Raw genomic sequence first — 22,774 nt, forward strand, 5'->3', positions numbered from 1 at the left:
ATCATTCCTATCGTACATCTACTTGCGCTTCGACAACTTTGGATTCGACGTCCGGCTCGCCTTCTTGTTCGCACCGACACGGCTGCCGCGCTCGCGCTGGCGGGAGGACGCCGCGACCTCGCTCAGCGCCGCCTTCTTGCCGCGGTTCTTGTTCTTGACATTGGCATGCGTGTAGTAGTTTTCCGCCTTGCGCTTGGACGTGGTCATGCGCTTCTCCTTGGCCGGCCGCTCTTCCTCGCTCTCGCTCTCCGGCAGAGGGGCCTGCTTATCGCCGCTAAAGACGTCCTCCCAGGCCAGGTTCTCGAACTCGTCGTCGTCGCTCTCGTCCTCTTGGTCGTCCTCTTCCTCGTCATTGTCGTCCTCCTCTTGGAGCACTTCCTCCTCCTCGGGCTCCGCGTCCTCGTCCTTGGCAAAGTCTTCCGGCCGGCCGCCGTCGCGGTCCTCGGCGGTAAACTTGGTCGCGACGGGGATCTGCTGGATCGGCTGGTCAACGCCACGCACGCGCTTCTCCACGTCGCTCGCCTTGGACGGCGGCAGGGGCGGCGGGACAAAGAAGGGAATCTTGCCGCGGATCCAGTCGTTCAGCACCATCTTGGCGACCGTGTCGAGGTCCGGCTCGCCGCCGCGGTGCAGCTTGCCCATACGCGAGCAGAGCTGCGTAAGGAAGTCTTCCGCGTCGCGCCACGCCTCGAGGTTGTAGGTGCGCTTGATATACTCGGGCTTGACGCGGCTCAGCAGCGCGGCAATGTGCTCGGACGGCGTCTCGAGGTTCTCGACACGCACGACACCCTTGAGCACCGTACCCGTCTCGGAGTCGTGCGCGCTCACCGGGACAATGCCGGGGCAGTCGATGAGGTAGATGCGGCGCATCAGCGAGATGTACTGCCACACCTTGGTCTCGCCCGGGATCGGCGCGACGTTGCACACCTTTTTCTTCTTGAGCGTGTTGATAATCGAGCTCTTGCCGACGTTGGGGTAGCCCACGAACCCGATACTGATCTGCTTCTTGTCCGAGTGCAGCATGCTAAACTGGCGCAGGAGCTGGATCAGGCTGCCCTTGCCAAAGCTGTGGTTGATCGACGCGTGAAAAGCGAGCGTCGGGAACTCGCGCGAAAGGATCTTGATCCAGCGTGCCTAGAGTGTTAGTATGTTCACACAAGAGGGGATGTTCGCCAGCGAGCGACGCCCCGCAAACACTGCAAGCAGAATCGCGCGGCGCCGGCCCACGACGTCGCATACAGGTCGTTCTCCCCACTCCGGTCCTCAATGGCGGGAGAGGATGACGGAGGGGTGGCAAGCCACGAAGAGACCGGGTCCTGCATGCGTTACTCTTCCACATTCGTAACAGTGTATGCACCACGGGACACGAGGGTGTCGGCAGCACCACTTGACATGAATTGTGGGTCTGACAGGGGGGAAGGGGGGTTGGTACTTACAGTTACCCAGGTCGGCACGAGATCGACCTTGTTCAAAATATACACGAGATGCTTGTGTGGCGTTTCCTCACGGATATGGCGCTCGACGTTGCGGCAGCGCGTGCCCATCGGGTCGCGCGCATCGAGCACATGCAGAATGACATCGGAACTGTCAATGACCTTGTACAGCTCGCCCCAGATACGGCGCGACTGGCCCTTGGAGTAGATCGGCTCGGAGCGGCCGCGCTGCACCGGGATCGAGTACAGCTCGTCGGGGTGCGAGATGTGGTCGGCGTCCGACGACCCCAGCGGGATCTCGCGGTCTTCCGGCACGAGCCCCTCGCCGGCGGCCTTGGCGGCGATGGCCGCCTGCTTCTCGTCCTCCTTCTCGCCGACGACACGCGACGTCTCGGCGAGGTCTGCAAACGAGCTCATGCCCATATCGAGGCGCGGGCGCTTGCGCTGTGCGCCCGGCCCAAACGTCTGCTGGAAGGGCTCGACGTCGGTGAGCGCAGGCCCTTTGCCACTCTTGGGGTCTTGGATGAGCGACATGGGCAGCTTGTTGCGGCGCATCACCATCGAGTACGGATCGTGCACCTTGTTGCCCAGTGCCGTCCGGAAGTGGTCCAGCGCGTCCTGCGCAATCACACGCGTATTCCCGAACCAGCGGCGGTCCGGCTGCACGCGGCCCGGCTTCGCCTCGGACGACTGGTACTCGGCCGCCTCGAGGATATTGCCCTGGCGATCGCGCTTCGCCTTTGTGGCCACGCCATGCTTCGTGAGAAGCTTGACGCGCTTCGCCGCCTTGGCATCGCGGTAAAAGTTTTCACCTTTCACCGCCTTGATGCCCGGCGTATGCGTATGCCCCGACTTCTTCTGCACGGCCATCGAGGAGAAAAGAAAAAAGTCGGCTCCACACGCACGTGACTCGACCCGCAACACCATGTCGGCCGTGCCCAGTGTTGAGAACCCCCCCGCGCCGCCGCCGCGGAGCCGCGCGCGCCGTGCGCCGCGCGTGCCGAAGGACGAGAGCGCGGACGGGCAGGAAGAGAATGATGAGGCGGGAGACAAGGAGGACGTCGCGGCGCTGCACCGGACGCTCGCCGAGCGCGACGAGCGCATCGCCCAGCTCGAGGCGCAGCTCGAGAACGTCACCTCGTCGCGCGACGACATGGTCGAGCGCAGCACCGACTGGCTCTCGGAGCGTGAGGAGCTCCGCAGCCAGACGCAGGAGCTCACGGCCAAGGCCGACGCGGAACGCGAGCGTGCAGACGCCGCCGAAGAGCGCGTGCGCGAGCTGCGCAGGACGGCGGAAGAGAGCCGCCGTGCGATCATGCGCCTCTCGTCAAAGAAGCCGGACACACCGCGCGAGGAGACGGAGCGCCACACGCGCCGCGCAAGCGTCGCATCGACGCTCACGGGCCGTGCGCTCTCGAGCCTCTCGTTCGAGGACCACGACGAGAAGCCGCCGCTGCGTGGCCTGCGCCTGTCGAGCGGCAGCTCGGTAACGTCGCCGACGCCGCAGCAGGTCGAGACTATGCAGAAAGATGGCGCGCTGGAAGACGCCGCACCGATCAAGACGCCCGAGCCGCAGCAAGAAGGCTTTGAAGACGCAAAAGAGGAGCCGGCGGAAGAGGGCGAGGGCGCGGGCGGCAGTACGCTCACCGGCCTGTTTGGCAAGACATCGCTCCTGCGGCCGGCGTTTTTGATGCGCAAGCCCGCACCGGGCGAGGCCGCGCCAGAGGGCGAGGAGGGCGCGCCAGAGTCGATCAGCAAGGCGGATCTCGATAAGGCGCACGCCGACCTCGCCGAACTGCGCACGCAGTTCACCATGCTCCAGGACCAGCTCACCGAGTCAAAGGAGGCCGAGCAGGCGAGCGAGCAGCTGATCCGCTCGCTGCGCGAGTACATTGTGAACTCGCAAGGCGGCAACCTCGTCAAGGACGGCGAGCTCGATGGCGACGTCGGCGCACAGACCGTGGCAGAGAGCGTCGCACAGACCGAGGAGAGCGGCAAGGCGGGCGTGCTCGAAGACAAGCTCGCGGTGGACGAAAAGGCCGAGGCGGAAGAGGCGCAGGAGGACGCAGAAAAGGCCGAGGCCGAGACGACAGTGTAGCGACTTGTTGCTTGTATAGGTTCGCCCAGCGAATAATCATACCATATCAGCTAGGGAGTGGGACGGCTGGGCTATGTGCTTGGTTGTGCTGCTTGGTCGTGGTGCTTGGTCGTGGTACGTGGCCGTGGTGCTTGGCCGTAGTGTTTGGTTGTGGTGCTTGCTCGTGGTGTTTGCTCGTGCACCTTGCTCGTGTACCTTGCTCATACAACCATTTCGTGCTATATACTCGTAGAGCCGGCTCGTACAACTTGTCGTGCTACTTCTTCCCTGACAATCAACCCCCACCCCCCTGCCCCTCCTATCGTTACTCCGCACTGCCTCTTATCTCCGTCACACGGGCCTCCACTCTAGACGTTGGGAGGATGGTGAGTAGCCTGCTGTATGCGCTGGTCCTGAGCGTCCTGGCGCTCGGCTCGTACCTGTATCCCACGCGGCATACACCGCATGCACCGCATGGACCCAACAATGACGTGCCGATCTTTATGCGCGCGCCGTCGCAAGGCTACCCGCCGGCCTACCCCATGAACGGCACCCATGGCGCGGTGACGTGCGAAGTCGACGTGTGCTCGTTCGTCGGCACGTACCTGCTGGCCAAAGGCGGCTCGGCGACCGATGCGGTACGTATCCCTTTTCTCATCCAGGCGACGGGCGCGTCGATCTGCGTCGGTGTCATGCATGCGTACCACTCTGGCATTGGCGGTGGCGGATTTGCGCTGGTCAAGACGAACCAGAGTGAGCCGATTATGATCGACTACCGTGAAAAAGCGCCGCGGGGTGCGCACCAGGACATGTTTGTGGGCTTGCCGATCGAGGAAATGTACCATGGGTACGTCATGCGACTCACACAAGGGGTCTCTCGATTGCGGTCCCCGGCGAGATTCGCGGCTGGGAGGCGATGCACAAGCTGTATGGCAAGCTGCCGTGGGCGGACCTGATCATGCCGTCCGTAACGATCGCGCGCCGCGGTTTCCGCATCCCCCGCCAGCTCAAGATGGCGATGGACGTGCTGGACGGCCTCATTTGTAACGCGCCGCGCCTGAACGAGACGTACTGTGTGAACGGCAAGCCGAAGAGCGAGGGCGAGACGGTGCACCTCCCCGACCTTGCTGACACGCTCGAGGCGGTGGCGCGCGACGGCCCCGACGCCTTTTACCGTGGCCCGATTGCCGAGCGGACCGTCGCCGCGGTGCAGGAGCGGGGCGGGTCGATGACGATGCAGGACATGGCCGAGTACAAGGTGCTGTACCGTCCCGCACAGTCCATTCCGTATCGCAACAAGTACCGCGTATGGTCGACGTCTGTGCCGAGTTCTGGCGCCGTGGTCCTTTCTGCGCTGCGCACGCTCGAGCACTACCCCGAAAAAGCGTTCGAGAGCAACGACGTCTTGGCGACGCACCGCATGATCGAGGCGGTCAAGTTTGCGTATGGCGAACGTACGCGGTACGGCGACCCCGCCTTCCTCAAGAACGTGACCGGCTACGAGGCCGAGGCGATCTCGGCAGCGGCCGGCGCGACGCGCTACAACAAGATTGACGACTTTGGGACGCACCCTGTGTCGTACTACAATCCCGCACTGGAGGACAGCGGTGAGGACCACGGCACGTCGCACATCAATGCGGTGGATGCGAGCGGCATGGCGGTGAGCATCACCACCACCGTGAACCTCTGGTGGGGCAGCGCGGTCCAGACCGAGGACGGCATCCTGCTCAACGACGACATGGACGACTTTAGCACGCCCGGCACGCCGAACCAGTTTGGCTACGAGCCGTCGCGGGCGAACTATATCGAGCCGGGCAAGCGCCCGCTGTCGTCCATGTCGCCGATGATGGTCGAGGACCTGCACACGGGCGAGCTGAAGCTCATTGCAGGCTCTGCTGGCGGCTCGCGCATCATTACCGCCAACCTGCAGATGGTATACAGCTACCTGTCGAGCGACGGGCGCGTGTCGATGCAAGAGGTCATCGACCGCCCCCGCTGGCACAACCAGCTGCTGCCGGACGTGACGTACTACGAGTACCACAGCCCGAACGTGCCGTCGCTGCCGGGCTTTAACAATGTGTACGTCGTCATTTATGCTAACGCAGGACCGTCGCCGCACTCACTGCGCTCGGCCACGACCCCGTGTGGTTCGAGCCGGGCTCGTCGGCCGCGCAGGCCATCCAGCGCGTCGGCCGCGCGTGGGTCACCGCTTCGGAGCTGCGGCAGCCCGAGGCGCGGGGCGGCGCATTTTAGAGGCGGCGCAGGCGGCCAAAGGCGATGCCCGCCAGCAGGCCGCCAACATGCCCGACCGAGTCAATGTGGCTGCCGGGCCGGGGGTAGCTCGACGCATACAGCTCCCACGCCAGGATACCACCCACGCACACCCATGCCGGAATCGGCAGCGCAAAGTAGAGATAGAAGGTCGCTGCCGGCCGCATCGTCGCATACGCAGCCAACATCGCATACACCGAGCCACTCGCACCCTGCGTCAGGCTGTACCGCTTGCGTGCCAGCGAGAAGCGGTCGCCGTGCAGCAGCGGATCGACGACGTACGGCCACGCAAGGCTCGCGAGCGACGCCGCGAGACCCGAGCCGATGTACAGCGTGAGCATCTGCGGCGCGCCAATCACTGGGAGCAGCGCAGGTGCGGTGAACGCAAAGGTGAGCATGTTGAAGCCAAAGTGCGCGAATTCTTGGTGGCTAAAGCTCGCCGTGAGGAGCGTCCACCAGCGCCCCGCGCGCAGGTTCGGCTCGCCGCTCGTAAAGTTGCTCATCATGAAGCGGTACATGCGGTTATCGCCGTTGCGCACCGCCTCGTCGCGCGCGTACCACCACAAAGCGTACACGCCCGCGTTCACGCCAAAGAGGCCGTACAAGATGTACTGGGGATTCGACGGTGCGCGGCGCACCGGGCGCGCTGTGCGAAGCGTGCGCGCCGAAAAAAACGCCGGCGAGAGCTTCCCAGGCATCGGCACTCTCTCCCTGCTGGGCGCCGCGAGCGGGCGACGCATAGCCGCGCGTGCGGCGGTCCCCAGCACGCCCTTCCCAAAAAGCAGCATGGTGCACGTCCCAAGTCACGCCTCCACCGTTTTCGCTCACGTGATCCTCCCACGCCTTTGTTCCGACACGATGGCCGGCATGATGCGTGGCAATGGTGGTGGGCGTCTCGGCATGATGCAGCCGCCTGTGATTCTGTTGAAAGAAGGTACGGATACCTCGCAAGGTACCGGGCAGCTTCTGTCGAACATTGGTGCGTGTCTCTCGATCGTCGCGTGCGTGTCGTCGACGTTGGGTCCGCGTGGCATGGACAAGATGATCGTCAACGACCGCGGCCAGGCGACGATTTCGAACGACGGCGCGACGATTATGAAGCTCCTTGATATTGTGCACCCCGCTGCGCGTACGCTTGTGGATATTGCGCGTGCGCAGGATGCCGAAGTCGGCGACGGGACGACGTCGGTCGTTCTGCTTGCCGGCGAGCTGCTCAAAGAGAGCCGTCAGTTTATTGAGGAGGGCGTGTCGCCGCATGTTGTTGCCAAAGGCATTATGCGTGCGTCCGAGCTCGCGGTCGCCCGCGTGAAGGAGCTCGCGGTGCACATTGACAAAGGCAACCCCGAGGCGTTCAACGACCTGTTGCTCAAGTGCGCCGGCACGGCGATGTCGTCGAAGCTGATCGTGTCGCAGCGCCCCTTTTTTGCGCAGATGGCCGTGGACGCGGTGCAGGCGCTCGACCAGGAGGACCTGAACGAAAAGATGATTGGAATCAAGATGGTGCCCGGCGGTGCGATGCAGGACTCGCTCCTGATCCGCGGTGTGGCGTTCAAGAAGACGTTTGCGTACGCCGGCTTTGAGCAGCAGCCCAAGAGCTTTGTGAACCCCAAGATTCTCTGCTTGAATGTCGAGCTGGAGCTCAAGGCGGAGAAGGACAACGCCGAGGTGCGCATCAACGAGGTGAGCGAGTACCAGGCGATTGTCGACGCCGAGTGGTCCATCATCTACAACAAGCTCGAGGCGATCGTCGCGACCGGCGCCAAGGTCGTCCTCTCCAAGCTTCCGATCGGCGACCTCGCGACGCAGTACTTTGCGGACCGCGACATTTTCTGCGCGGGCCGCGTGCCCCACGACGACCTGCAGCGCGTCGTGCAGGCGGTCGGCGGCTCGGTGCAGTCGACCGTGTCGGACATTGACGCGACGCGCCACCTTGGCTCGTGCGAGCAGTTTGAGGAGCGCCAGATCGGTGGCGAGCGCTTCAACATCTTTACGGGGTGCGTCGGCGCCAAGACGGCGACGATCGTGCTGCGTGGCGGCGCCGAGCAGCTCATCGCCGAGATTGAGCGCTCGCTCCACGACGCGATCATGATCGTCAAGCGCGCCGTGCAGAACAACGATGTGGTGGCCGGCGGCGGCGCGATCGAGATGGAGCTGTCCAAGCACCTGCGCGAGCACGCGCGGACCATCCAGGGCAAGCAGCAGCTGATCATTGCGGCGTACGCCAAGGCGCTCGAGTGCATTCCCCGGCAGCTCGCGGACAATGCGGGCTTTGACGCGACGGACCTCATGAACCAGCTGCGCATGCGCCACGCGCAGGGACACATCTGGGACGGCATTGACGTCACCACCGAGGGCGTCTCGGACAACATGCAAAAGTTTGTGTGGGAGCCGGCCTTGATCAAGATCAACGCCCTGAGCTCGTCCGCCGAGGCCGCGCGTGTGATCCTCAGCATCGACGAGACGATCAACGCGCAGCAGAGCGAAAAGCCGAACCCCGGCCCGCCCGCCCCGCCGGGCACCGCGCAGCGCGCGCTCCGCGGCGGCGGACTGCCCCGCCGCTAGTTCGTAGCTTCCGCCTCCACATGCAGGCCATTGGCAGCAATGCACAAGGACAGCTCGGCGTAGGGCACTGCGAGGACTGCGTGGCGTGGGAGACGTGCAGGGTTTCCACTGGGGCGTTTGAGGGGCGCGTCGTGAGCGTCGCAAGCGCGAGTACGTGCACGGCGGTGTGGGCCGTCGGAGAGCGGCACCGCGTGTACGTCGCGGGCGAGTTGGGGGGATGGGGCTCGTCGGACGTCTTTGCCGAGCTCCCGTACGATGCGTTGTGCGCCGCGGCAGGCGCTGACTCGTTCGAGGTGCGGCACATTGCGGCGGCATGGGACTGCCTCTATTTAGTCTTGGAGAAAAAAGATACCGATGTGATCCTCGCACTAGGCACGAGCAATGCGTTTGGGCAGCTCGGCGTCGCACGGCCCGAGGGATGGGTGCACCGCGTCGAGGTGTGTGCCGCCGAGCCGCTGTGGGCGAGCGCAGGCATACCGGACGTGCGCACGTTTCGCGTCACGGCACTGGCAGCCGGCGTGCGGCACGCGCTGGCCGTGCTGCAAGGCAGCCATACCGTGCTGCTTGGCTGGGGCGATGCGCGGCATGGGCAGCTTGGGCCACCACCCGAGCCGGTCGCGGTGCACGGCATGCGGCGGCGCATCCGGGAGCCGGCCGTGCTCTATACGTGGCAAGTGCCGACGGCCGTGCGCATCGCTGCCGGGATGCAGCACTCGGTCCTGGCCACCGACGCGGAGCTGTGGATGTTTGGCAGCGCACGGCACGGGCAGACGGACGCGCGCCGGTGCGTCCCCCCCGGCGCTGCGCCCCGCCTGCTTTGTGCGCCGGACGGCGTCGAAAAGGTGTGCGTATGCGCGCCGGCCTATCCGGCCTGCAACTGGCACACGTCGCTCGTACTCTGGCCGACGCTCGGCCACCTCGGCGCGTGCGGCGCGTCGCAGCACGACCAGATACCCCCCACGCCCTCGGTGCCGCATGGCGCGCGGCTGCGCAGCGGGAGCGAGCACAGCGTGCTCATCGCGCCTCCCTCGGTCATTGGCTGGGGCTGGAACGAGCACGGAAACCTGGGTGCCGGCCCCGAGTCGCTCCCCCCGCGCCCCCTCCTGGACGCGGCCGAGGCGTGGGCGGGGTACGGCAACACGTATGTATCCTCGTCAAAAGAAGGCCTTTCATAGTATATACATGGCTACAAGAGACTGAGCCAGATCATACCCGCACGCGAGCGCTCGCGGAGGATGACCCACGGATAGGTCGGCGGCGCGCCGCCCTCCTCGTACGGCTGGACGGCCGGGACGTCGATCGTGGCATTGGCGCCGGCCATGACCGAGTCGAGCATCGCGGCGAGGAGCGAGTCTGGCTCGCGGGGTGCGACGCAGCGGCGCAGGATGCCGCGCGCGTGCTCCGACGTGCCCTCTGCCTCGAGCACCAGCGTGCCGTTCCAGCCGTGGTGCGCGTCGTAGGGCGACTCTTCGTACTCGGCCGCATCCGACGGCGGGACGTCAATCGTGAGGGCGGCGCGGTAGAGCCACTTGGACACGCGGTACAGCTGCCCGTTCGCGCCGAGCGTCTCGACATTGTCGCGCACGAGCTGCATCGAGTGCACAATCTCGGCGCGCCACGGGAGCAGGTCGAGGTACAGTACCGGAGAGTTGCCCGAGTAGCGCACAACGCCGTGGTAATACGTCGGGGGATACAGGAGCAGGTTGAGGAACGACGGCAGGTGGCCGATCGGGTCGTGCTTCGACGCAAGCGGGACAAAGCCCTCGCCGTTAAAGATGTAGCGCCCGTCGTTGTACTGGTCGACCTTGGCGACGTTCAGCGCCATGTCGCCGCGGTGCAAGAAGCGCCAGATGCCCGCAATGAACAGCTCGCGCTCGGTGCGCTGCAGCTCGGTGCTGTACACCTCGGACGTGCTCTTGTCCTCGGGCGCCCACACCTTGAACAGCGAGACGCGCCCGGGGGTGTAGGGGCGCTGAATCGCGACACGGCGCAGCCCTTGCGGGGTGGGCAGCGTCAGCACGCCGTCCCACGCCGGCGCGCGCCCGGTCGGCGTGCTCGCGTCCGGCGCCATGCGCACGCGCGCAAGCACCTTGGAGTACGCACGCAGACTCGTGCGCGCCAGGCGGGGGATGCGGCGGTCGAGGCGGTGGCCCTCGGCGAGGTACGCCTGGCCCACCGCGCGGTACTCGTCCTTGAGGATCGAGCACAGGAGGAACGCCTCGCAGTCGTACAGCGTGAGCGGCAGCGGGTCCGCCGCGTCCGGCCACGCGACGTACCCTGCCGGGCCGAGGAACCGCTCAAGGACCACGGTGAGCGCCGCGCCGCCCGTGAGCGTGCGGCGCAGCGAGCGCGAGGTCTCGGCCAGGCGGCGGATATCGCCAAAGTCGAGCGCGGCGACAATCGCGTCGACAATGTACGGCGACGCGGCAAACACCCGCTCGCCGTCCGACTCGCCAGTCGGCGCCTCGACAAACTTTTCCGTGTCCGCCAGGCCGTGGATGCAGAAGCCGGGGAAGTACTTTACTGCGCCATCGCGGTAGGGGCCGGCGGGGCGCACCATCCAGTCCTCGTCGCCCGCGACCGAGTGGTCGAGCGAGCCGGCAGACTGCACCGCGTCGGCCGCGCTGCGCAGCACGCCGTAGATCCCGTGCACGCTGCTCCGCGCGAGGTACGACATGGCAGATTCGGCGGACACAGGCGTCTCGACCGGGCCGGTGCGCGGCACGCCCTCGTCGATCACCGCATTGAACCACGGGAGCTCGGGGTGCGGCCGCACCCCCTGCGAGTCGCTCACACGCAGGGGGTCGGGGTCGGCAAAGCGCAGCGACGGGCCGATACCCCCCTCCTTCTCGTCGGCGCGCGCGAGGATGCCTTGCAGGCCAGACGTCGCGCTCTTCGACACGACCTGCAGCTTCTTGGTCACAAGCTCGGAGAGGTTTGTCTCGGACTCGGCGTCGTCCGCGTTGGTCGACGTTGCGTCGGACGCGGCGATCGACGACTCGGCGTCGTCGTCCACCGACAGCTCCTCCTGGCGGCGGCCGCGCGCGCGCGACACGCGGTCCTCGTCCTCCGCCTCGCGCTTTGCGCGTTTTAGCGCCTTTTCTTCGATCTGGACGCGCTGCTGCTCGAGGTGCTCGCGCTCGGCGGCGGCGCGCGCCGCCGCCTCCTTCGCCGCGCGCTCCTCTGCCTCTTTGCGCTCGCGCTCGATGCGGCGCATGCGCTCGATACGCTCCTTCTTTTCGCGCTCCTCGCGCGCAAGGCGCTCTTTGCGCTCGCGCTCCTCGCGCACGATGCGCTCCCGGCGCGCCTGCTCCTCCTTGGCGAAGCGCTCTTTGCGCTCCTGTTCTTCGCGCGCGAGGCGCTCTTTGCGCTCCTGCTCGACCTTGAGCGCACGCTCTTTGCGCTCCTGCTCCTCCTTGGCGAGGCGCTCTTTGCGCTCCTGCTCCTCCTTGGCGAGGCGCTCCTTGCGCTCCTGCTCCTCCTTGGTAGCGCGCGCGAGGCGCTCCTGGCGTGCGGCCTCGGCGAGCGCCGCGGCCTCGAGGCGCGCCACGCGCTCCGACTCGGCCTTTTCGCGCGCGGCCTTTTCTGCCTCGAGCTGCGCGAGGCGGCGTGCCTCTTTTTCCTTTTCTTCGCGCTCGCGGCGCGCTTGTTCTTTCGCGCGCGCCGCTTCTGCCTCGCGGTTCTCGCGCTCGAGGCGCGCGGCCTCGGCGAGGCGCGCCGCTTCGCGCTCGGCGGCTTCGCGCTCGGCCTTGGCCGCCGCCTCGCGCTTCGCCGTTTCAACGCGCTCCTGCTCGAGGCGCATTTCCGTCTCGATACGCACGCGCTCCGCCTCGATGCGTGCCGCCTCTGCGGCCTCTTCGTCACGCGCACGCTCCTCGGCCTCGCGCTGCGCACGCGCCGCGGCCTCGGCCTCTTGGGCGGCACGCACCTTGGCCTCGGTCGCCTCCTGGACGGCGAGTAGGCGCGCGGCTTCGGCCTCGCGTGCCTCGCGCTCCTTGCGCTCCTTGGCCTCGCGCGCCTCGCGCGCCTTGCGTTCTTCGGCCTCGCGCGCCTCGCGCTCCTTGCGCTCCTGTTCTTCGCGCTCTTTGCGCTCGCGCAGGATTCTGCGCTTGCGCTCGGCGATCTCTTGCTGCTGGCGCACGAGCTCGGCACGCGCAGCCTCGCGGCGCGCGTGCTCCTCGGCCTTTTTGCGCTCTTCCGCCTCTTTTCGCTCGCGTTCCGCGGCGGCTTCGCGCTCGAGGCGCTCTTTGCGCTCGCGCTCGCGCTGCGCACGCTGTGCGCGGATCTGCGCGTCGCGCTCGAGCAGGCGCCGCTCGCGCTCCTGCTCCTCCTGGATGATCATCTGCTCGCGCTCGTTCTGCGAGACGTCCGGCAGCGGCGGCATCGCCTTGGACGTGCGTGGCGGCGCGCCGCGCGTGCTCATGCCGGTGTGGGCCATGTGAAATTCGTCCGAGTCCGTCTCTGCCTCGGACTCTGGCGTGCCGAAGCGCTCCGGGAGCGGCGGCAGGTCGCCGTCGTCGACGTCGACAAACAGATCGTCCTCCTCCTCCTCAAACTGCGCGGGCGTGTAGAATGCGCGGCGGCGGGGCTGGCGGGGCGGCGTCGCCTGCAGCTTGGCGAGCTGCGAGGCCTGGTACGCCGCGTGGCGCTCGCGCTCCTCCGAGAGCCACTGCTCGTCGCGCTCGCGCTGCGTCTGCTCCTCGATCGCGTCGTCGTGGCCCACGGCGAGCGTCGCGAGCGTCGCGAGGTCCGACGGGACTTCGCGCGCCTGCTGCAGGATGCGCTGCTTGCCGCTCTTGCGTGTCTTGTCGCGGCGTTCTTTCGGGCGGTTCGCCGCGGAGCCCAGCGGGCGGAAGGGCACGGCGGCGAGGAGCGGCGAGCGCGCCGTGCTCCCCGCCGCCTTGGTCGCGGCGGTGACGGGCGAGGCCGGCGGCGACGGCTCGTTCGGCGGCACGGCCTCGGACCAGAGCGAGTCGGCCTCGCGGGCTGGCGCAAAGTCGCTCGGCGAGGCGCCCGTCGCGGCCTCGGCGGCGCGGGCGTAGCGGTGCTTTCGGCTCCAGATCGGGTCGGCAGGCGTCGAGCGCGTCCATGTTTGTGCGCTCGGTGCGAGGACCGACGGGAGCGACGGGCGGCGCTGCTCGTCCGCCTCGGGGCTCGCCACGCCCTTGGGCCGGCGCGTCGTGGGCGGCGCCGAGTCGATGTATTCCGCGTCGGCGTGGCGCTCGTGGCGCGGGCGGCGTGGCCGGCGCCGGCGCTCGTCTTCTACATCTGTACGCACATGAAGGCGCGGCTTTTCTGACCGCGCCCCGCGCACGTTCTGCTCCGAGGTCGAGCGGCGTATCGCCGGGTCGGCGCGCGACGGCATGCGCGGCGCCTGGCTCGGCTCGGTGAAGCGGATCGAGCGGGGCAGCGCCTGTGGCGCACTCGGCGCGCTCGGTAGTGTCGGCGACACGGCCTCGTGCGGCGCAGGCGACTCCACGCGCCCGTCCGGGGCGCGCTTCGTAAGCCCGCGGATGACATTCATCCCCGGCGTGGTCCCTGGAAGAGAATCTCCCCTACGTTTTATCGGCCGAATTATATTGTGGGGCAACATTTAGCCTACGCGGTAGCGCGCATTCAGCGCGGCGATCTCCCGGCAGAAATAGCTCCACGTGACACTCTGCGCGCCGGCGCGCTGATAAGCGCGGTCCTCCAGCGCGTAGCAGCCGCGCCCGCCGCCGAGCTCCATGCGCGGCGCGGCGTTCATCGGGGCAGAGGGGTGCAGGCGCCCCTGGCACGCGGCGATGCACGCCTCCCATCCGCGCAGCTCCCAGAAAAAGAGCAGGTGGGGCTGGATCAGGACGTTGAGGCGGCGGCTGCGCACCAGCAGATAGGCGTCAATGAGGCTGCAGTCGAGGTGCGCCATGGCATAGGCAATCACGATTGTCGACGAGCGGCTCACACCGACGCGGCAGTGCACGAGCACGCGGCCGTTCGTCTTGCGCGCGTCCTCGATAAACTCGGTCGCCTCGCACATCATTTCGCGGAGGGGATCCGTGCCGTCGTCGGCGACGTTGGTGAGGTTCAGGAGCTTGATCGAGCCGTCGTGGTGCGCGGCCGCGAGCGAGTGGCTCGCAGGGTCGGTCGAGTCGTCGTGGATCGCACTCTCGCCGACCGACACGACGTGCGTGATGCCGAGGGCATGCAGCAGACGTGCGTTGCGTGCGTGGCCGAGGTTGCCCAGGTAGAGGAAGGGGAGAATGCGCGAGGGGAAGCTCCCGTCAAAGTTCTCGTCGTCCATCCAGTCCTCGCTTTGCGAAGGGCGCAGCGCGCGGTCGACCGACACGGGGAGCGAGGCGATGCGCGCCTCGATCGCCGCGAGCAGCTCCAGGTCCTTGGCAAAGACAAAGAAGGACCGCCCGTACTCGAGCTGCAGCTCAAGGTAGGCATCGCTGAGCGAAATGCGTTTGGTATACATTAGGTAGGACAGGGCAAAGACCGACGACTCGGTGTAGCCGTCCGGGCAGTGGATCAGGGCGCGGCGTGCGATGTTGGGGTATAGGCATTGCGCGGGGTCGACGTGCGCGTCGAGCCACGCACACATCGTAAGGACTTGGTGCGAGACGGCGTGGATTCCTTCGCGGGTCAGACGGTGCATCGTGCCGGTGGGGCACTCAAAGTGCGCCGTCGGCACCTGCACGCGCTCGCCGTGCGCGACAGCCTTGTCAAAGGACGCAAAGCTGTCCGACACGGTGTGCAGGAAGCGCGCGGGGGGGGGCTGGCTGTCTTCCAACGCCTCGAGGCCGATCGAAAAGGTCGGCGCGCCGCTCACCGGCGCGTCCTGCGGCAGCGTCGCGTTCGGCAAAAAGTCGCGCGACGCACCGAGGTACACATTCGTCGCGATCGGCGAGGCGCGCGCCATGTGGTACATCTCGTCCTGCTCGCGCTGCAGAAAATCGACGTGGTTGTGCGCCACGCCGCGCGAATCGAGCGCCACGAGCTCGGGGCACTTTTGCTCGAGCTCCGCAAAGGGCTCCGTGACGAGGAACACATTGTACTGCAGGCCGTCGAGGCGCATCTTGACGCGGTCGTACCAGTAGTTCTGCTGCGCGTACCGGAAGGCGAGCGCGGTCGCCTTGGCCGTTTCCGTAGGCCCTTCGGGGCTGTACACGACGATATCCGAGATCATGGCGTAGTTGATGCTCTGCGCCTGGAAGTTGCGCATGCTCACCTTGCTCGACGACGGCTGGCGGCGGAAGCGCGAGTCGTGTGGCGCAGGGCGGTCGAGGTGCGGCGCGCCGGGGGGGAAGCGCAGCACCTCTTCCGGCGCGAGCGACGAGACGAGCATCGAGTGCGTGGGCGGCGCCGAGAGCGGCACGTTGCCCTGGTCGTAGTCACAGAGCGTCTCTTGGTCCGAGTCGCTGTCGCTCGGCTCGGACGCGCGAACGATGGTCAGGCCGCGGTAGTTTGGCGCAGATGGGCTTTCGGTGGATGCGTGGAAAAAGTGGTTTTGCACCGCGTGCCCATTGTGGCCGCAGTATAAAAAGGGAAAGACGACATTGTACGGCACGTCCAGCGTCTTGTACTCCTCGTAGAGCGTGCGCAGCTCGGTGGCATTCAAGGCACGGATCGGCGGTGCCATTGCAAGCTGCATCGGCACCGCCGCATCCTCAACGCTGCTGGTATCGACCACCGGGTATGCGTCCAGATCCCTGTGTTGCAGGCCCCATACACGCGACGGTTGCGGCAGGGGCGCCAACAGGTGGGGTGGCGTATGCGCCACAGGCGCGTCCTTCGGCATGAGCTTCTCAGCGGCTGCAGACCCGGCGCGCGTAGCAACCGGGTGCATGGCAATCCCTGCGGCACCCATAGCGATAGTAGGTGGCGAAAATCAGTTCCTTAGGACAGGGACCCCTGGGGGCGCTGCGCCCCAGGTCCCTACTTGTCATTTGAGCTGCCTGTCAGAAAAGGGTCCTGGACCCAAGTGGATCGTTATGACGTCAGTCTCAGGGTCAGGTTGCCCCGAGTGTTCCACGTGATGCTTACGTTTTCTTCGGCCTTTTCGCGTCGCCATGCTGACGATGCCAAGCATGCTGGGTCGTGCGCTTCTCGCGCGGACGGCGCTGCCGATGGCAGCGTCGGCGCGCACATTCTCGACAGGGATGCGTCTGATGGAAAAGGAGGAGCCGACGTGGACGCCGACGTCGCGCCGTGTCGGTCTGATCACGCGCAAGATGGGCATGACGACCATGTTCACGCCGGACGGAAAAAAGGTGCCTGCGACCGTCTTGTACGTCGACGGCAACGAGGTGTCGCAGCACGTTGGCCTTGAAAAGACGAGCGATGAGGAGGCGCCTTACGTCGCGATGCAGGTCGCCGCGGTCGACGCACGGAAACAAAACGTCAGCGCACCGCTGCGCGGCCACCTCCGCGCGTCGGGCGTCTCGCAGCCGAAGCGCATCCTGCGCGAGTTCCGCGTGTCGCCGGATGCCATCGTCCCGCTGGGCACCAAGCTCTCCGCGGCGCACTTTGTGCCGGGCCAGGACGTCGACGTGCGCGCCATCACGCGCGGAAAGGGATTTGCGGGTGTGATGAAGCGCCACAACTTTGCAGGCGGCAACGCGTCGCACGGTGCGTCGCTCGCACACCGCACCCCGGGCTCGATCGGTAACAACCAGGACCCGGGCCGCGTGTTCCCGGGCAAGCGCATGCCGGGCCGCATGGGCGGCACGGCGCATCGCACGGTGCAAAACGTGCGTGTGCTGCGTATCGACCTGAAAAACGAGCTGATCTTTGTCAAGGGCGCCGTGCCGGGGCCGGAGGGCGGCGTGGTGATGGTGCAGGATGCACTCAAAAACCTGGTCAAGAATGCCTACTATACCTACCGCAAGGGCAAGACGTCGACCGGCGAGCTGATCGACCCCAAGAACGGCGTGCAGCAGTACCTCTCGAACGGTCTGCAAGGCCTACCGTTCCCGGCTGGCACCAAGGAGATGGCCAAGGGCCTCCCGGAAGTGGTCGAAGTTGGGCCGCCTGCGTAGCATACCCAAAATTGTAGAGGAAAGGCGTACGCCTAACAGAGAGAACGACGCGCACAGCTCCCTCTGCGCGGCCGAGTCTAACGACGGTTGCTAGCTACGAAAATAACAGGAGCGCTGTAAATGCCACACAAAGAGTTTACTGCCCCTACACAATGACCTCGGTAATGAATTCATCTCTATCCATCTACGCCCACCGCTACGATCCCCGCCAGGGACAAGACACGCTCGGTGCGCCTTTAATGAAGCCCTCCGATCCAAGCTCATCTTTAGTCAGCTGACGCGCACAAAGTGGCGCGACGCGAAAATATTTCGGGGCGCGGCGCAACGCCGTATTACTTCAGCGCACGGGCGAACGGCGCGAAAACGGCGCCGGGGCACGCGGCACCGAGCCCAGGGCGTGCCCAGGTCCTCCTGACGGATACCGAGGGTCACAAGGCCAAACTCGTGCAAAACTCCGGGCGCTATGCGTAGAACTACTGGTGTACTTGCGCATAGAGGTCATAGACAGACTCACGGATACGCCCTAGCCCCGAGGACAGGTTGCCCTCGATCACAATACGCCCTGCGCCCTCCTTCTTGACCGTGACGCTGCGGTTATTTTCGGGCTGCTTGCGCCCGGTGGTCGGCGCGCCGTCGCAAACGAGCACGCCCTCGCCCGCAAAGTCGGCGCGGATACGGTGCTCGCGCGCGAGGTGCGCCTTGAGCGCCGATAGTTTCAGGTCGCCAATGTACAGTGTGGTGGGCGCCGCGGCGCCGCTCTCCTGGGCGGGCTCGTCGCGCACGAGCGTAGGCACGTCGGCATCCGACGCAAACTCGGCGAGGGCACGGATAGGCATCACATTGTAGTCTTCAATCATGCTCCAGTGCGACGGGCCGAGGAGCGTATCGGCGAGCTTGACGCTGTACGCGTGCATCAGCTCGCCGATGCGCACGGTAGTGCCGATCGGCGGCATGTACAGCTCGCGCGACATGCCTTTGACCGCATAGAGCATCCCATAGAGATCCGCATTCGTCGCCGCATCGCCATTCACCATAATCAGGCGCCGCGGCTGCAGCTGAGGCAGCAGCATCTTGAGCGCACGGCCGTCGTTCAGGCCTTGCATGTCGACAAACATCACATGGCACCGCACCGCAACGCTCAGCTGCTCGGCCACGTACTTGGACGGGGGCTCGGGCTGCGCCACGCGCTTTTGCTCGTCGCGGGGGACGTGGCGCGTGGGGTCGAGCTGGTCCTCCTGTTCTTCCTCGAGGCGCCGACGCCGGCTCAGCCACTTGCTCGTGTCGATCGCCTCGCCGTACCCGTCGACCTTGCGCTTGCGCTCGACAAACGGAAACATGCGGTAGTGCACGCCGGCGCCGTACGAGTCGGCATCTTCCGCGCTGGGGAACGCCGGCGCACGGCTCGCGAGGCCGCGCAGGTAGATGTCGTACGAGAGCTCCTGGTGCCCTTCGGCGGCTGCGAGGCGCTCCGGCGCAATGTCGCGCGTCGACATGAGCAGGCGGTGCGCGTCGCGGTCCGCATTCAGCGGCTCGTCCTCGTCGCTCGAGTCGCTCGCGCTGCTCGCGTCCCCGTCCTCGTCGGCCTCGAGCTGGGGGCGCGCACGCTGCGGCGCACGCGCCTGCGCCTCTTGCGCCTCTTTTTCCTTCGACTGCTGCTCACGCTCGAGGTGCGCACGCAGCTCCTCGCCGGTCAGGCGCAGGCGGCGGCGCAGCTCGTACGAGACCTGGCCCCCGATCGACGCGGGCACGCCGACCTTGCCGCGGCGCCACGCGTCCGCGTCCGCCTGGAAACCGTTCCAGCGTTCCCACAGCGTGCGCAGCACGCTCCCGGGCTCGCCGCGCGACATGAGCAGCACAAGGCTGTCGGGATCGCTGAGAAAGTGGGAGAGCAGCTGGCGCGCAGGGCCGTGCGTCAGCGAGGCGGGCGTCGCAAGCACGACCTTGGGCTGCGACGGCGTCACGGCGCTGTGCATCTCTTCGACGGTCGAAAAGTAGCGCAGAAACGGAAAGTCGAGCGGCGACTTGAGCGCCGCCGACTGCTTGTTCCGCCGCCGCCCTTTGCCGCTGTCGTCGCTGAGCATCTGCGCGGCCCACTCGCGCGACATCCACTCGATAAACGTGCGCGCGCGCTCGACAAACTCCTGCCCGGTATGGCTCACGAGGCACAGGGGGAAGCGCTGGTGCTGGTACGCGTACGCCCAGTGCTGGTCGAGGAGCACAAGCAGCTCCAGCAGACGCGCCGCGCTGTCCACCGGGATCAGCACGGAATGGCCGCCTTGCAGCGTCTGGTGGATGCGGTCGAGCAGCGCCGCGTCGCGGTCTTTTCGGCCGGCATTGGTATAGAGCCCGCGCTCGATATCGGTAATGAGCACGTCCGCGCGGCCCACAGAGTCGACCTGCGTCTTTTCCATAAAGGGGGTATTCGCCGTAGGCAGCAGCGCAGTGCGGTCCAAGTGCCGCTCGCGGCTGTGGTTCCAGTCCAGGGCCATGACCACGGTACCGATCGAGGGCGACCGCAGCTTCCACACCGTGCCGCCGAGCGAGTGTCCCGCATTGTACGCGGTGAGCACAAGACCGGCCGACTTGCCGTCCAGCGGCGTCGGCTGCAGGAAGCGGAGCGTGCGCACCGCATCGAACGCGTCGTCGACCTCGGTCTCGGTCGGGAGCAGGCGCGCCGACGTGCCGATTTCCGTCTCTGCGGCCCACGCACGCACGGCCTCTTGCATCACGAGGCGGCCCATGGTCTGTACAGGGAGCGTCGCATAGACGGTGCACTGGAGTCCGTAGTGCGCACGAGCGTATGCGTAAAAGCCGAGGTGCGAGAGCTCGGCATGCGTCAGCAGCACGACATCAATGGTCGGGCCGATACGCTCGAGGATCTGCGGCAGCGTGCCGACCAGCTCGGGGCGCGGCGTGCTTTCGGGATCGCCCGGCACCGCGCCGTGGTCGGCGAAAACAAAGTCTTCGGGGGCGCCGCAGTCAAGCAGGACGCGGCACCCATCGATCTCGACCAGGTACGAGACCGCCTTGGGCTGCTCGGTGCTGCTTACTTCACGCCCCTTGCCTTTTGCGTCCGTACTGCAGTACGGACCGGCGAGCGGCGTAAATTCCAGCATGGCGACAAGAGCGAAATGTGGAGGGGGGAACGGGTGGGGGAAGGGGGAAGAGAAGGTGAGGGATCCATGGGCAGTAGCGTGCTTGGGACGGATAGGGAACGAGTGTCGAGCGTGTGCTAGATGTATATAGTGCTACGAGGGGCTACAAAGGGACCGGTGTGCTTGGGATGCATCGCAGCGCTGGCGCGTGCAGAGCACGGGCGGAAGGCGGCTTGCTGCCCCCTCCACTAGCGAAATAGGCCTATTTTGGCATAGGTACGGGGGAAGCGTGTCGCTCCTGGTTGGAAACACGTCACCTCAATGCAATGCGCTCCTCCTTGGCGACTCTAGCGTGTGTAGCACAAACCCATGGCTGTTCCTACGCCTATTACACCGGCCAAGCCCGTCCTGCCATCTTTACTACTGTTCTATGCTACACCTAAACAGACTGGCTCCATGACTCGGTCTCTGTTTCCCATGCTTCCATAGGATCTGGATAGGGCATAAGCACCTGTTTTACAATCGACTTTTTTTCCAGGGCCTTGGGCGGTTTTGCGCGGTCGTCGAAATGAAAGCCCGTGACCATACTCGAGTCTTGCCGCATCGCTTCCTGCTGGTACTCTGGCGGAAAATCGTCCGGGGCGACGCCGACCTCGCGCTCGAGCGCCTGGCGAGTGACGCAGTAGATCCCTGTTGCGTCCATCTGGACGCAGCTGCACCCCCTGAACTGGTCGATGGGCCCTGTGTACCAGTCAAATGCGTTCGGCTGGTCGGACCATTCGTACGCGGCGAACGGCACTTGGATCGGCTCGCCGTCGTTGGTCCTGCCGAGCGTCGGTGCGTTGAGGTCGAGCACCGTGAGCGACTCGACCACGGCGGCCACGCGTCCGTTGGCGACCGAGAGCTGCCCGCTGCTATCTTGACGCGGCCTGCGGCGGTGGCGCAGCGCCTCGGCGAGCTCTTCCGGCTCGTACTCGTCAAAGATGCGCGAGTCGCGCTCGCTTTGGAGGAGGTACATGCGCATATTGGGCACCTCTTCGCCGCGGAGCATGGCCTTGTACTTTGGAATGAGGAGGATGCACGACTCGCCGAGGGCGACCAGTGTCTCGGTGTCGCGATCCGGGTGTACAGCGTGCCACGAGTAACACAGCTGCGTCGGATCGCGTGGCGACCAGTGTGCGAGGTACGACACCCAGCGGGGCGGTCTGACCTGCACTTGCTGCCGGAGCAAGAGGGCGTGGCGGTCGTCTGTGCGGAGTGGCGCGGCCCGATAGCAGTCCGGCACGCCGCGTTCCTTGATGTGATCGGCGAGCGTCCAGACGACCTCGCCCGAGTCGCGGTGCAGAATCGAGACGCGGTTGAACCCAAATCCGACCAAGAAGATATGCTCGTCGTCGAACTCGATGTAGCTCACGTTGCGGTGCTGGTGCAGCGTATTGGCCAAAGGCACGGTGCGTGTCAGGGTCTTGGACGCCACGTCCATTTCGCTGTACGAGTCAAAGATCGAGACGCTGTGTGAGGTGCGTGACGTACAATGCGAGCGTCGGAAACTGCATGCGGTACGCTCGCACCATTTCCGGGACGTCGAGGATCGTGTAGCGTATGTACTCCCCCCGGTGCGCCTCGTGTGCGTCCGGCACGAGGCGCGCGCTGCGCCACACCTCAAAGTGTCCCGGCGCGTCGCGGTCAAAGACCAACCACCCGTCGGAGAACTCGAGGTGGGGAAACGGGCGTGCGTCTGGCGGCTCGTGGCGCCAGAGCACTTCGCCGCTGTGGATGTCGAGCGTGCGTACGCCGCCGTGCACATGCGACTCGATGAGGCAGTTTTCAAAGGGGCTGGGTAAGGCGGACGACGTACTCGATCTTGATGCGCCACACGTCCTCGAGCGACCCGCTCGGGCGATAGTAGTCGATCTGGGGCCGGAGCTCGAGCGTATCGCGCGTCGTATCCAGCGCCGGGGCGGCGTTGGTTCCCCAGAGCGTGTCGAGCGTATGCCGCTTCCTGCACAGGTCGCCGAACGACCGGACCTCGTCAAAGTACGCTGCGGCACTCGCGTGCTCAGCGCCGTAGTAGTACCGCTGCAGCGCGCGCTGCACGCTCCGTTCGCCACGCGCCGTGTACTGGTGTCGTTCGGCGACAAACGCCCACACGCTCTCCTGTGTGCCCAATTCGCGCCATGCTGCGTGAGAATAAGACGACGCACCCTTGCACACGCAGCAAGCCCGTGCCAGGGACGGGGGATCGAGCAGTCCAAAGACGCGCCCCCACACCTCGGGTGGAAGGACGTCCATACCCGCACGGTCCTCCACCTCGGC

At 66.0% G+C, this 22,774-nt stretch overlaps 10 protein-coding genes across 10 annotated transcripts; 5 read left to right on the top strand and 5 right to left on the bottom strand.

Moving 5' to 3' along the window:
- Positions 1-18: 18 nt before the first annotated feature.
- On the bottom strand, positions 19-2,303 carry NOG2 (GTPase required for pre-60S ribosomal subunit nuclear export and maturation; the record flags this gene model as incomplete). The annotated part of the gene is made up of 2 exons (XM_060267162.1): positions 19-1,134; positions 1,437-2,303. The coding sequence occupies 2 exons, from the start codon at positions 2,301-2,303 to the stop codon at positions 19-21; spliced, it is 1,983 nt and encodes a 660-aa protein (XP_060123145.1).
- Positions 2,304-2,358: 55 nt separating this feature from the next.
- Positions 2,359-3,531, top strand: MJAP1_003235 (uncharacterized protein; the record flags this gene model as incomplete). The annotated part of the gene is made up of 1 exon (XM_060267163.1): positions 2,359-3,531. One exon carries the CDS (start codon positions 2,359-2,361, stop codon positions 3,529-3,531), a length of 1,173 nt encoding a protein of 390 aa, XP_060123146.1.
- A 362-nt stretch (positions 3,532-3,893) lies between these two features.
- On the top strand, positions 3,894-5,763 carry MJAP1_003236 (uncharacterized protein; the record flags this gene model as incomplete). The annotated part of the gene is made up of 4 exons (XM_060267164.1): positions 3,894-4,148; positions 4,173-4,357; positions 4,381-5,589; positions 5,616-5,763. 4 exons carry the CDS (start codon positions 3,894-3,896, stop codon positions 5,761-5,763), a joined length of 1,797 nt encoding a protein of 598 aa, XP_060123147.1.
- Positions 5,764-5,823: 60 nt separating this feature from the next.
- On the bottom strand, positions 5,824-6,479 carry MJAP1_003237 (rhomboid protease; the record flags this gene model as incomplete). The annotated part of the gene is made up of 2 exons (XM_060267165.1): positions 5,824-5,832; positions 5,889-6,479. The coding sequence occupies 2 exons, from the start codon at positions 6,477-6,479 to the stop codon at positions 5,824-5,826; spliced, it is 600 nt and encodes a 199-aa protein (XP_060123148.1).
- An 88-nt stretch (positions 6,480-6,567) lies between these two features.
- CCT7 (T-complex protein 1 subunit eta) lies at positions 6,568-8,343 on the top strand (the record flags this gene model as incomplete). The annotated part of the gene is made up of 1 exon (XM_060267166.1): positions 6,568-8,343. The coding sequence occupies one exon, from the start codon at positions 6,568-6,570 to the stop codon at positions 8,341-8,343; it is 1,776 nt and encodes a 591-aa protein (XP_060123149.1).
- A 20-nt stretch (positions 8,344-8,363) lies between these two features.
- On the top strand, positions 8,364-9,518 carry ATS1 (alpha tubulin suppressor; the record flags this gene model as incomplete). The annotated part of the gene is made up of 1 exon (XM_060267167.1): positions 8,364-9,518. One exon carries the CDS (start codon positions 8,364-8,366, stop codon positions 9,516-9,518), a length of 1,155 nt encoding a protein of 384 aa, XP_060123150.1.
- Positions 9,519-9,529: 11 nt separating this feature from the next.
- On the bottom strand, positions 9,530-16,192 carry MJAP1_003240 (uncharacterized protein; the record flags this gene model as incomplete). The annotated part of the gene is made up of 2 exons (XM_060267168.1): positions 9,530-13,840; positions 13,946-16,192. The coding sequence occupies 2 exons, from the start codon at positions 16,190-16,192 to the stop codon at positions 9,530-9,532; spliced, it is 6,558 nt and encodes a 2,185-aa protein (XP_060123151.1).
- Positions 16,193-16,394: 202 nt separating this feature from the next.
- On the top strand, positions 16,395-17,363 carry MJAP1_003241 (uncharacterized protein; the record flags this gene model as incomplete). The annotated part of the gene is made up of 1 exon (XM_060267169.1): positions 16,395-17,363. One exon carries the CDS (start codon positions 16,395-16,397, stop codon positions 17,361-17,363), a length of 969 nt encoding a protein of 322 aa, XP_060123152.1.
- A 473-nt stretch (positions 17,364-17,836) lies between these two features.
- On the bottom strand, positions 17,837-20,479 carry MJAP1_003242 (uncharacterized protein; the record flags this gene model as incomplete). Its single annotated transcript, XM_060267170.1, has 1 exon — positions 17,837-20,479. One exon carries the CDS (start codon positions 20,477-20,479, stop codon positions 17,837-17,839), a length of 2,643 nt encoding a protein of 880 aa, XP_060123153.1.
- Positions 20,480-20,897: 418 nt separating this feature from the next.
- Positions 20,898-22,750, bottom strand: MJAP1_003243 (uncharacterized protein; the record flags this gene model as incomplete). The annotated part of the gene is made up of 4 exons (XM_060267171.1): positions 20,898-21,969; positions 21,992-22,294; positions 22,317-22,638; positions 22,663-22,750. The coding sequence occupies 4 exons, from the start codon at positions 22,748-22,750 to the stop codon at positions 20,898-20,900; spliced, it is 1,785 nt and encodes a 594-aa protein (XP_060123154.1).
- Between the last annotated feature and the right edge of the window lie 24 nt (positions 22,751-22,774).

The sequence above is a fragment of the Malassezia japonica genome, chromosome 6, assembly GCF_029542785.1.
Source record: "Malassezia japonica chromosome 6, complete sequence".
Classification (NCBI taxonomy): Eukaryota; Fungi; Basidiomycota; class Malasseziomycetes; order Malasseziales; family Malasseziaceae; genus Malassezia; species Malassezia japonica.